This window comes from Anser brachyrhynchus (genome assembly GCF_964034855.1).
Source record: "Anser brachyrhynchus genome assembly, chromosome: Z".
Classification (NCBI taxonomy): Eukaryota; Metazoa; Chordata; class Aves; order Anseriformes; family Anatidae; genus Anser; species Anser brachyrhynchus.
Window position 1 is genome coordinate 71,994,125 of NC_137697.1, and position 13,390 is coordinate 72,007,514.

Sequence of the window (13,390 nt, forward strand, 5' to 3'; positions counted from 1 at the left end):
GTCCGTATTACGTTTTTTTATTTTATTTATCTATTTTTACCATCCGTGTTACATTTTATTTTATTTTATTTATTTATTTTTACTTAGTCAACAAAATCCATGTTAAAGAAAAAAAAAGACTTTATTTTTGTTCGCCTGACCTCTGTATTGAAATGACAACGGTTTCGCTCACCGTTCCGCATGAGTCACTTTCTCTGTAGGGCGCAGTCTCTGAGGGCCAGGAGTGTGATTTTCGAAGCACTTTAAGCCAGTTTGCAAATCCGTTTGCCTCAGAAGCTGACGAAAGCCCATTTTGAGTGGCAACGTTGTGGCCGCCCACGTGTCAGGGCCCGGAGGGCCCCAGGGGCTGCACAGCTTTGCCTTGGTGGCCTTCTGTATCTTCTGCCCAGGCCTTCTCTTTAAGCTCCATCGCACGGGCTAGCATGTAACTAACCTTTCTCTGATGAGCCAAGGCCTCCTCTTTGTCATTTATCTGCACGTTTATTTAAAATGGAAAGACAAGAAAGAAGCTATAAGAACAAGTCAACCCGTGTAAATCAACAATTACGTTTGTTCTAGGGAATCATGCTGACTATTAAATAAAACAAAAAACTAACCAAATCTATTAATATCTTCAGGATTTCATGAGGGTTGTCTAGTTCTTCAACTTTCCTGCTGTCCGCGTCTGATGAGAGCAGGCTTGATAATTTCTGTCCGAGATTATTCTTGTTGCCTTGTAACTTGACAGACCCTAAGAAAAAGTATATAAATTATGGAAATGCTTAAGAGAAAAGCTGCTTTGGGACAAAATGGGCATGCATAAAGCTGAACTCCAAGCAACCTCTCTAAAAGGGCACTGCACGCTACAGCTTGTACAGTACATAATACGGCAAGTTATTTGCCTGCAGCACCACCCTTGCCATCTCATAAAGGCTAAATGGACTTTTCATCATTGACTTTGGGCAAATTGAAAATAAAAGTTCTTTTTGCCATATGAAAATTAAACTTTGGCTCTAACTATATGGCAATTCACGGTAATGTGTTTTTAAGCAGTTGGTAGCCTAAAAAAATAGATTTCTTTGGCACAACTTGTTAAATTTGTAAGATTTATAAAAAAGATTAAAATACATTAAAATTACAAAATGCTGGTACCACAATATAGAGCTTCGTAATACTGACGTTGGTAAAAGGGAAACAGACACTGAAGACGTATCCTGTCTTGCTTCCTGGGGGTGCCCAAGGAATCCAGAAGACCCACAAAACTTCTAAGCCTGGCACATTACAGGTCAATAGCTAACACAAATACATCTTGAAATGTGTTCTGCTCCTCAATTCTATGGTTTTGACCATGACATAAGTATTTAAATACTTCTCTTTATGCTTTTCCTTAAAAAGAAAAGGATAATGACAAATCTTCCTCTTTTACAAAGGGATTTGTAATTCGTGGATGATCATGCTAAGCAGTAGTAGAAGAAGAAGAAATACTAATGCCAGGAAATATGTAATGAAAAACTGGAAATTTAAAAATAATTGTATTCAGTATTTCAGAAAAAGCTCAGTATATATCTTTTTGCACGTCTCCTTCCCTAAGTCTTACACATAATTAAAAAAAAAAATATGTTGATAACATCTTGAACAGCCAGGCTAAAATTTCCAGATGCTACCTTCCTTTTGTGCTGCTTTTATGAGATCTTTAATATCTAGAATATTACTGTCATCCTGGATAAGTTTATTTATTCTAGCATGATTTAACTCAGATAATTTACTTCACGAGCATGTAATAAAAAAGGCTACATTAAAAGCTAGACTAGTAACACCAATATCCTACAGTAGTTTTTATATTATGATTACTGTAATAGTCCACTTATACCCAGACATCCTGCATTACATGAGAAACTTCTGGTAGAAGTTTGTGCCACACTGCTTAGTGTATTTATGGTTTTCACATGAATTTCCTTTTTTCTGGGCTCTTCGGAGGTCTCAGTCAGCAATTAAACTACAATCACGTATTTGATGCAATAAAAGTCTGCCTGTGCTCCTCTGTCAACTGACTTCTTTTCTATTCGACTCTTACTGATACATAACATGCCCAGTTACCATCCTCTTTCAGACGTTTCCAGTTTATAATTTTTGTTTCCTTTTTAATCTTTATCACTTCTGCAAGTCTCAGAGCTTGGTCCTTTCGCTGCATTAACTGCTGTTCAAATGCAATTCTGAAGGCATCTGCCATTATATAAGCTTCATCTTTACTCTTCTTCAGAAGTTCGATCTGGTTTTGATTAAGAGAAAATGTGAAGTATATTAAGCAATTTGGAAGCAATAATGAATTTAAAATGTAAGTTAAGAGATAGACTAAAGCCACTAATGCAGTTCAGCACTTTCATATTACCAGGTCACCATAGTGGTTCCCAAGGCAGACCTGTGCACATAAAAGGGAACTGATGAGGGACCAGGCAAATTTTAAATATATCTAATTGGGGAAGTAGTATAAAACCAGACTAAACGGTTTCTTGTTATGTAAAGAGATATGTCTTAAAGTGTGTATTTAAGTCTGTACCCTTTTCTACGCATGTGCCTGACACCATCTACACACTGCATTAGCTATGCTGCTGGTGGTGCCTACTTATCTCTGAACATGCAGACCAGCTTGTTCCGTACCTGTATGCAGAGCAGAAAAAAAAAAGGTATAATAACACTGATACAAAAGAGGTATGAAAGTATTAAAGAGGTGGTTGATGCCTCATGCCTGTCTAAGAGGCATCTGGATAATGCTCTTACTGATAAGTTTTAATTTGGGGTCAGCCCCAATGTAGTCTGGTGGTTGGACTCAATCTTTGGAGGTTCCTTCCAGCTGGAACTATTCTATTCTGTTCCACTTATTTTCAAGATCCATATGTCAGTTGGAACTTCTGCACTAGAATGGTTACCACACTTGCAGGTTCAAATACAAATTAGAAGAAAAATTCTTCTTTCTAAAACTATAGATTTACTAAATTAAAGACTTTAAGGGCTTGAAAATAATTTTATTGATTTATTTGTGATGTAAATACACCATGACCTAGCTGGATGAGCAGTTGTTTGAATGCTGACATCAGCACAAGGGAGTGGTGTAATGGGGTGGAATGCACTGACAGGAAAGGGAAAAGGAAATTATCCTTTTCAGTGGAAGTCCACACTCACATTGTGTACATATTTACAGAGTGTAATACATTTTGAGTGTGTATATTTTTATATTAAAAATACGAGTGGAAGAAAACTGAACAAGATTTGTTTTTTTACTAGTAGATCTTTAAAATCATAATTACAATTTTATATCAGCAACAATCAGGGCATCACAAACAAACATTATTTCTGGGACGCATTCTTGTTTTAAAACACATCAGTTTGCGTACGGTTATTTTTTTTTTTGAGCAAATTTGTTTTTCTGACCTCTCTACTTGTTTATATCTAAGTCAAGCAGCATTACCTCTTGCTTGAGATGAAGAAGTTGTTTTCGAGTGACAGCTGCCATTTTAGCACAGGAACAAGGTTGCCCCCCAGAAGTATTGCAGGTGCAGGCTCCAAGAACTGCCAGCTTAAAATCCAAAACAAATCACCAGTTAAGTATCAGCATACACACCACAATGCAAGAGATGCCAAATGACTTAGCAAAAAACATTCTGAAGCTACAGAGGGAATGTAAGGGTCAGGGAAACCAGGCTACAAAGATTCAGGCATGATTTCTTTTAACTCACAATGACGCATGTCAAGTATATTTTTCAGCACTAATCTCATATCTGACACTAATGTACTTTTTGTGAATCTAAATATGCCCATTAGCTGTTCAAATCTGAACTCACTACTACAAAGGCAGCAGAGGAGATGGGCTTTAGAAGTCTTCTGTTCAGTACTTATCTACAAAGCAATGCTCAAGAAAATCAAGGTGAAACAGTAGCGTGCTCATATGTAAGAAGAGCCACGACTGCATCCCAGTAAATCTGTGTCAATGCATCCCTGTAAACACTGCTCCCCTCCAGCTTTCACCATGAAGCAGGTATCAAACAAATAGTCTTACACTGTGATCTTGCCAGACTGAGCACTTTTGGAAAGATTAATAAATGCATTGTATCCTAGAGCCTGCTTTTTATATTGTAAAGGAAGAAAGTTTAGAATGCAGATTTCCAGATGACAATCTGGGACACAAGGTCATCACCCTATGTTCTTAGATACATCACCGAGGTTATTAGGACATCCTCCACTGACCAGGAACTTGCTGACAGCCCTTCTACTTTACTGGAAGGAGGTAACCTAAAGACAGAAATTGTCAGCCTGCTTATGCTACTGCAGACCTCATTAGAACACATCTTTGAACCAGCCATTTTGAAAAACACACTTCATACTTACTTCAAGACCGGTAATATCTGTGATGTTGCTTCTATTCAGGGACATGTTTTCCTGAACAACCTTCTGTTTGTTCACATCCAGCATTGCAAGAAATTCCAAGCACTGCTGATTCAGGACTATGAAATAAACAAGGAAAATAACTGAAAAGTCTGCTGTTCTGATTTCCTTAATTTCATAGTTTAACTACAGCCAAATGAAGCAGTTTTATAGTATAAGCATCTGGGGAATACGATGAGACTACATAGATTTACAAACTCAGATTTGTTTTTTCTTCTGTCTTTTCCTAGAGCTGATGACCCATTTACAGAGATACTGTCTCAAATATTCCTTTTCCATTATGTGCTCATGTCTTTTTTCCACTTACAACTAAGGCAGCAGACTTTTTTTTTTTAGAAAAACACACTGCTGGGAAAATAATGATCTGTTTCAGCCATTTTAAAGGTTTTTGGAAACCAAAAATAAGGGAAAGGAGCTTGAGATGTGTGACCCAACCCAGAATGGGCATAGCATACAGTTTGGAAAACTCCATTATAAAGCTGACAAGCTGAATACCTCAAAGTTTTTCCTATGGGAATCTAGAGACATTAGAAGTGTGTATCTCCAGTAACGACTTTAATTGTAGCAGAAGCATTCTGTAGCTTTCCTGGCCTGTTACTCCCTCCTTACAGATCATGAACAGGAACACAAGAGGTTGTTTCCCTCCACACCCAGTGTGTCACCAAGCCAGTGAGATAAGACGGGTCTGTTTCTTTCAGACCCGATCTACTTTTCATGCTACATCTACCCTGACTTTTCCTATCATTTAATATATTTTTTTCCAGTTAAAGTGACAATGTGACAAGAATAACAAACAGTACTCGTCTATTTAAAGAGATTTGCTGCATATCCACTAATATCAGTTGTCAGTAAAAAGGTACTTGTCCTGACGGAAAGCTTTATTCATAGTTAACTCCTGAATTATTCCAGAGCAACAGTATAGTAAGAGGAACAGTGGCTGATGGCTTACTTGCATTTTCAGACTTAAGAGTTTTAACTTCCTCAGTTCTCAGTTTCAATGCTTCCTTAAGAGCTGCGTTTTCACAATATATCCTGCAGAATTTAGAAAAAGGCTGTATTATCTTTGAAATAAATATTTAAAAAAAATGGGAAATCAAATGAAAAAAAAACATTAGCTGGTTAAAATGTATCTACTATTTCTACAAATTAAAATTAGGAAAGAAAACTGAAAAGAACAAGGAAAAAAAATGAAAACTGAAAATAGTTGAGCATTCAGTTTGACAAGATATTACACGTATATCATCACTTTCCTCACTTGTAATTTTTTTAAGGAAAAAAATTCTACTATTTTTCTGTAATAAAGTCTACCAATAATAAGTGGTGTGTTGCTAGATCTGAATCTGCTAGTCAGGGCCAGTAAACTAGGTGAAACTACTTTTAGCCAGCTTTCTGAAAAAAAATAGGCAAGAATGACATTTTACATACCCAGCATTTTTTGATGGGAGATTCTCATTAAAAACTAACTAACTCCCCTCCATCTGGTCAAGCATATGAAAATAACTAAATATTCTTAATAATGCAAAGTACAGATTGCACAGGGGCTGGTGACCACAGTACACCTGAGGGACTCTGCGTAGGCTTGTTATGGGCACTGAACCAAGGCTAAGAAGTCAGGCTATGCCACACCAGCTTCTGCAGGGTGACTCCCAGTTATTCAGGCTGCAGTTGGCTCTGAAGGAGCAAAAGCAAGAATCTCTGCATTCATGTGGAGGTTTCTCTACAATCCAGATAACACACGCTGTTCAAACAGGCTGACGTTTATAGTAAAACCACACCCACAACCAATTTAATTGTGTCTATGTGTGCTCAAGTGAAAGTTTTTTTTTTTTAAAAAGCAATAAAAAAAATCTTTCACGTGAAAGTACATCATGCCCCAAACTTCAGAGCTTAACAAGAGATGTGTTTAAGTACTATTAGAAACTCATTAAAATCATAATTACCATTAGAAACTCAATAAAATTTGTATTGTAAACCTCTGAAACACTTGCTAGCAATTTCTTGCTTCCTTGAAAACAGGAAATTGTTATTGGACATATGACAATATGGCTTGGGTCTCAATTTTAGAAAGTAAACTTCCTGTAATCTTAATACTCTCGCAAAAAACAGCTGTACTTTTCAGCATTGCAAACTGAGAACATACAACAGACATTTATAATGCATTTTGCCATTTTTCCATTCAACAGGAAATGCTTCCAGGAAATCTGAAGTCCTAAATGTTATAGCAATATACATTTTTCGGTGTATCTCTTCAGCTGCCAGTAAATGCAGCATACTGTGACTTCATGTTTTTGTTTAAAGCTAAATAATAACTTGGAGTATTGCCTTTGAATAAAGAAAGGGAAATACACATTCTTCTCATCCTAGTGTCTCAGATTTCTGAAAACCTTTTTGCAGAGACTACAGTTCACGTCTTTAGCTCATAGCTTGCAGCTTTCTGAAGCTCAGTCTCTAGCTTCCAACCATTAACAGTAATTTTGTTACTCACAGCTATCTCGGACCTCTTGCTACTTTCCTGAGTCCAGAAAGCCAAGTGGTTTTTCAAAAACGGATTCCTTGACATTGCAACTATGTTAAGATGTTAACAAGATACAAAATCTTAGCAAAACCCTTCTTACAAATGTATAATTTTTTTTTTTGCTTATTCTTTGATTCTAAGTATGAAAGTTTTAAATAAAAAACTCCACTAAAATAATTGTAACTCTGATGTGTAGAGGTCAGACATACTATATGTACATTTAAATAAGCAAGGCTGCTGGTCACTTTTTCAATGTCTGTTATTGCATTATTAGTTTAGTGCCTCTGGCTTCTTCTGCTTGCCTATCTATTCCTTCAGTCCATCCAGAATAATTCTTACTTAAACAAAGAACCAGTTGATCTGCCTCTCTCAAAAGCATTCAATTTTACCTGTACCCAGTCTCATACCTACAACGCAAGAAAGTAAAGCAATGATTAACCAGCAAACGATATTTCCACGTGCAAGCACATACCATTATTTTCCATGCCTCATTTACACTTAAAGTAAATAGAGACAGTCTGGTTCCTGCTGACTAACATAATAAAGTAAAAGGATAAAAATGAAAACTGAACCTAGCAAAGCCAGCCAGCTAAAGAATTGGACTTATTAATTTTAGTAGTTTTAACTGAAAAATACAAATCTGACTAACATGAAAATTAAATTCATCTTCCCAAATCGTGAAGGAAATTTTGAAAGAAAAAAACAACAAATAAAACAAACAAACAAAACAACATCAACAACAAAAAACAACCACCACCACCACCACCACCAGAAGACCTGATGAAGCAAACTTGGAACAAGATGAAGATGACATATAGCATAAAATGTGGTTAAAAAAAAAAAAAAGAAAGAAAAAAGAAACAGTTAAATACCTGTCATATTTTTCTGTCCATGTATCTTCTATGTTTTTAAATCTATCCTGATCAAATTCAATTTCCCATTGCAAAATATTTATTTCCTGTAGAGACAAAACAAACCAGCAGAAGTTCATTATAATCCTCAGAACGGAAGGAAGAAATGGAACAGCTGGTGCTGTATTTGGCACTGGCAGAGACTAAGGTGACCAACAGTAACTACAATCTATGTCCTTTAAAATGAATTTGGCAGCAGACGACAATGAGTTTCTGCGTCACTAGCCTATTTGTTCCAGACCATGCTGAACACGCTAATGCTTGTACTGGCTTATGACAAAAGCAAACCCATGCTGTCATGTTTCCCTCTTCCATTACTGTTCTGTGGAAAGGCCACATAAGAAGAGAAATAGAACTCCGTTTAATGAAGTAGCTCAAAGCGTTCCTCCTCCTCATCTTCCCAATTAAAATAGGGTATTCGTTTCTTAGACTTGTTTGGAAGTTCAAGGTTAACTCAGAAATGATGCAACTCAATATCAACAACTGTGAATCTCACAACACAGACCAACTGAAAATATAAAAAGAATTCCAGTATCTCGCAGTTATTATTTGTACACAGTGTAGCTGGAAAACATCTAGATCAAGAGTGATACATTAACATTTTCCCTTTCCAGTTAAAAATAGAATGGTTGGGGAAAAAAAATGAGCTAATGGCAGATTGGGATAGATTTACATAAACAGTATGACCACCCCTTATTAATAGTGATGAACTTCTATGATTTCGTACCAGTTTAAAGGAAACCTGCACCCTTACCTTTTCTAAAGTTCTCTTTTCTTCCTCAGTTTTTTGAAGCATTGCTTTTGTATGACTAGTGGCTTTATTAAACACTGCCTAAAAAAAAAAAAAAAAAAAAGAAAAGGCACAACTGCCAAATACTGTAATTAAATAAAGCCCAATATTCAGTTGTACATCAATACAAGTCCATGCTCTTGGTTAACCAGGAGTGTGTTGAATTTCAAACATTAGCAATTACCTTATAAATCCCCATGGGTTCTAATTTTAAGATACTAAATAGCTACACTGCATAACAAACTTGTGTTTCAATCCCCTAGGCTCTTACTGAAAAATACCACATGGCTTAGAAAGAGATCATGTCTGCAAGGACTGTCCACAAAATCAACTCTCAGAAAACTTGGTTACAACATACCTATACCTTGATCTAGGTTTGACTTATTACAAATGTCTGAGGGTAGAACCTGCAGAACTATAAATGGATTATGTAAGTATGCAGTTGATTTCAACATCATGCATTGTGACAGTGAATAAAATATTACAATCCTGGAATCCTCAAAGATAAGTTACTGGGAATTTGCTACAACAGTAAAGTCTTCTTAAGTAACTGTGATGATTCTATCAGCAGAAAAAGTAGTAAACTGTAAGGGCCTAGTCTGTACAGACTTGCAGACTCAGCGTTTTTAAAGTATAGCCCTAGGAAGACTTTAAGTTTTGCGGGGTTTGATGAAGAGTGGCAGAAATATATACATATATTTTTTTCTTTACCACAAAGTAAGCAGAAAATTTCTGAACAACTCCTACCATGCTCTGCAGAATTTTTAGGGCTTCATCTTTTCCTTCAAGCTGTCTTTGAGAAGCTTCAAGCTCAACTTTCAAAATTTCAGTTTCCTGAAGCAAAATAAAACAGGCATACTAGGTAAAAGTCAAGATAATCCTGTTAAAAACTCAAGTATAACAGCAGTGTAAATTTGCCTTTCCCCCAAAAAAAATCTCTTCTTGTTTTTATCCTCTTTGATTCTTTTCTAATAGCTTGCTGGTGATGAAATGTTAACAGCACATGCTAGTGCAAAATCCTTAAAGAAGAATACTTGCAATTTTTCGTTCTGTTCTCTTCCAGTGTATTTAGGAAAACAAAACAAACCACTAAATATTGCAGTTCTCCCTTGCTAAAGAAGTTGTATATACCAACATAGGTCTAGAGCATTTATATTAAGTGAGCAAACAGAATAAATTTCTTTATATATCCAGCAGAAAGAAAATATACTATAAACATTAATAGCACGTAGGACTTATTATGTATTTATAATATGATGTATTATAAATGTATTATACAAAATATCAGTACTCTATAGAACGGATATTATTTCAGGACTATCTGTTAGATCAAGACCATTACCTGTCCAGAACAAAACAACAGCAAAAACGAGATAGATTCCTGATCCAGTCATGCCTTTAAGCAACATTCCTCCCTTTAGAAGAAGGCAGTTTTTCAATTTCCAAGAAGTCAAACAAAATTCACTACTTTGTATAGTGATTTTTGCTTAACCTCTACGTAGGTCCCTTGATTGTTCACCTGTGGCTATCCAAAACATATTTCATAGGTCTTTTAGTTCTAGTATCTCAGCAGTTGATACTGGGATTGTATCTGTGGCCAGTGCCAATTTATTACCTTCATTTTATTGAAAATTAGTAAGGTTCCTGGACATTTTAAGTTGCTCTGCAGTAAAGGTTCTTCATAGGGCAGCTTAAAGACAGCTTAAAAGTGCCATACCATGAGGTATTTTGAGCTAAAAGAACACAGTAAAGGCGAAGTATATGTTTTTACAGCTGAGATCACTCTGTTATTTCTGCCTGTACTGATGCCAACACAATTACCCACCGTAAAATTAAAAACATAGGAGTTGACTACCTTTTGGTAAAAATGTATATTAAAAAGCCGAAGACTATTCAGTTTACTCTCCAGATTTTCAGGCGCAAACCTCAATAAAAAGCAAAAACTGCAAGAAAAGGAATACAATCCCTCTAATATTCTCTACATCTTTAAAAATACTCTTTCCCTCTAAAAATCCAGAGTATAAACTGCATCTCACACTATGATTCCCTAGCATAAAATTGAATTAGGCTTCCAAGTAGTACGTGAGTTTCAAGAATCTGATTCCATCCAAGATTCTGACCATGCAAACATCTGCCAAAGTGACATTATACTTTACTTCAGTACATTAAAATGAAATGCCAATTTCAAGAACAGCATACCTGGCAGTGTTACTAACCTCTAGAGCTTCTCGAAGTTGTTGCTTCAGTTCTTCATTTGACATTTCAGTACTTGATTCTGTAAAATTGATAGGAGATAGTAGAATATGAGATACTAAAACAGTTACAAAAGAAAACATGGGAATTTGCTTTAACCTGAAAACAGGAAACATGCAGAGATGATTTTCATATAAGTTTTTTTTTTCCTCCTGGAGCTAATAAGCAGATCTAAGAAATATATAAATCCTAAACTCAACATTGTTTTATGGTTAAAGAAACCAAATGGAAAAAAAAAAAAAAAGAAAAAGAGAAGTCATAAAGAAATCTAAAATAAGGTAAATTTCAAGGTTAAAATTTCCATTTAGAAATAAAAACCAATTTGTGATCTTTACTCCCAAAATAATTTAATTTTTTAGATTCCTTTTAAATTGCAACTTCTCTTCAACTGCACCTGACACAACAGTAGCTAGTGCAATTCAGAAGTCAGGCCAATGTTTAAGACACTGAGATGAAGTACAGTGGTGTATTCTGCAGGATTCAATGTTTGTCTAAACAAGCGGTTCCTATTGGCACCATTTTTCCTTAAACTGAGCAGCACAGAAATATATTAACACACAGCCTCCTGCCAAATCCAAGTCACGTTCATGTGGGATTTAGTTGTGCTTTCATGGATAGCGCTGTGTGGATGATCTAGACGAACAACCTAGGTCCAAGACAGCAGGAGCACTGGCAGGAGTACAGTGAGACCAACTGGAATTACCTTGCTCTTGTAACATCTTCTCACTGACACTACTAAAACCTACAGAGAATAATTACATGGCTTAGTTTACTGCAGTGTGTAGAGAAGATAGTGTGGACTTGTTGCAAAGGAGAGAAATAAGCAAGTTTTATGGAAATACTTCAGTCAAAGCACTAAAAATGCAAAGCAAAGAAGCTAAAGTGTAAAGAACACCACTGCCTGTACCTGATTTTATTTAACGTAGCATTTCTTCACAAGAAAAAATGAATGCCAACACTGAGATAACAGAGATGTACAGAAACTTCTTAACCTTAAAACTATGCCAGTTCAAAAATTTCAACTCAATAACAAACAGGATTTTGAATATTTAGCCCTAAATTTTGGACGTAGTCTCTGGGAAGGTACATTCAAATCAGAAATCCAAACAAATCCATTAAATTTAATATACATACATATATATGTCTGTATGTATCTTAAATCTAATAATAATATGTATATACACACACATATATATATATGTGTGTAGAGAAAAACAAAGCTGCTCTCTACCACAGGGTGTCACTTCCAAAGGCAAAACTAAATACCAGGAAGGGTCGTTTCACACTAAGTAGGGCCACAGCCCGAGCGGCTGGAAGGCAATTTCGGGAGGAAGAGCTTGGAGCAGAGACTACTTTGCTGCCTTGGTTACACCGAGTATCTCCTCCGTGCACTGCTCGCTGCCCTGACAGAACAAGACTCGAAGGCCACGCAGTGACAGACCCCAGGAGGCACGTGATGAACATGTGCCCGGAATCCTCTGCAGCTTCAGAGGGTTTTGGCAAACAGTTTACACTAAATTTTATGACGCCTCGTGAAGTAGCTCAGCTGCCCCGTTTTGCCAAGTTTTTCCTCAAGGTGAATAATCGACTCCAGATTAGTCTTACCGGAGCTCTTTTGTCGGGTCAAACTAGTAACAGGGTTTTTGGATGATCCATCGTAAAAGCTGTTTCGCTTGGAGCAGGGAAGAGCAGCTTCATTTTCTTCCACTTTCTTCGTTGACAAGAAACTATTGCAAGCCTTTCCAGATCCCTTCCTGGATCTAAACGAATAGTTTTGTGCATTCTCCCCTTCGTACGCAGCTCCAGGTCTTCTCCCCAGTCCGTTTCCCAAGTCTCCGCATGCCATGTCATCCTCTTCTGCTTCCTCCATCTTCCCTTCCTCCTGCTTTGTTTGCTTTTTCTCTCTTTTAATCGAGCGCGCCTCACTTTGCCCGCGTGGACAGCGCCCCTTCCCTGCCAACAGGTAATTTACCTGGAAAAACAAAACCAGCCCCTTCATTAAAGCGGCAAAACACCACCAAAATGGAAAAACCCGAAGCTTTCAGAGCGTGGCTGCTCCTCGTTACCTGTCCCGCCTCCCTGACGGTGCAGAAGGCGGCCAGTCCCCCCAGAATCCCCCCGAAAACGCCCCAAGCCGCAGGGGTCTCGCCCCGCTCGGTGTCGGCACGGCTGCGGGCACCGTGCGCCCTGCTCCCCCCGGGCACGGCTCGGCACGGCCCGGCACGGCGCCGCCTGCCGCCGGGACCCGGCCCCGCTGTCCGGGCAGGGCAGGGCAGGGCGGGCTGCGGCTCCTCCCGTGTTTTCCTGAGCGGTGCGTTGTGTTCTGCACACAGCCGCCCTGGCACGCAAAGCAGGTTTTGGGAACGGTTTCGAGTTCACCCAGCTTCGTGCCTTCGTTTATTTTCCATCCATGCCTTCACCCTGAAAACTGCTACTCAAAACGAGGGCTTTTTCGCAATGTTTGGTCCCGATCCAGCAAGGAAGCTCCAGATTTCTCCCACC

At 37.7% G+C, this 13,390-nt stretch overlaps 1 protein-coding gene across 2 annotated transcripts; it reads right to left on the reverse strand.

Moving 5' to 3' along the window:
- Window positions 1-53: 53 nt before the first annotated feature.
- Window positions 54-13,243, reverse strand: CCDC125 (coiled-coil domain containing 125). 2 transcript variants are annotated; one of them, XM_080574055.1, is made up of 12 exons: window positions 12,955-13,241; window positions 12,494-12,860; window positions 10,852-10,910; window positions 9,383-9,469; window positions 8,600-8,677; window positions 7,807-7,892; window positions 5,369-5,451; window positions 4,363-4,478; window positions 3,446-3,553; window positions 2,077-2,248; window positions 597-730; window positions 54-472 (listed from the first exon to the last, which is right to left on the reverse strand). In XM_080574055.1, the coding sequence occupies exons 2-12, from the start codon at window positions 12,756-12,758 to the stop codon at window positions 323-325; spliced, it is 1,338 nt and encodes a 445-aa protein (XP_080430181.1). In that variant the 5' UTR covers window positions 12,759-12,860; window positions 12,955-13,241; the 3' UTR covers window positions 54-322. The 2 variants fall into 2 exon arrangements, with proteins under 2 accessions (XP_080430181.1, XP_080430182.1); XM_080574056.1 differs by lacking the exon at window positions 8,600-8,677 and having other exon boundaries at window positions 12,955-13,243.
- Between the last annotated feature and the right edge of the window lie 147 nt (window positions 13,244-13,390).

What these genes read in the sequence shown, in the direction of transcription:
- CCDC125 (XM_080574055.1), bottom strand. Translation starts at nt 12,758, where the DNA reads ATGGAGGAAGCAGAAGAGGATGACATGGCATGCGGAGACTTGGGAAAC. An exon ending in AACTTCGAGAAGCTCTAGAG is followed by an intron (nt 9,470 to 10,851) that starts GTTAGTAACACT and finishes ATTTTGCTTCAG; the next exon opens with GAAACTGAAATTTTGAAAGT. An exon ending in TCTTAAGTCTGAAAATGCAA is followed by an intron (nt 4,479 to 5,368) that starts GTAAGCCATCAG and finishes TTTATTTCATAG; the next exon opens with TCCTGAATCAGCAGTGCTTG.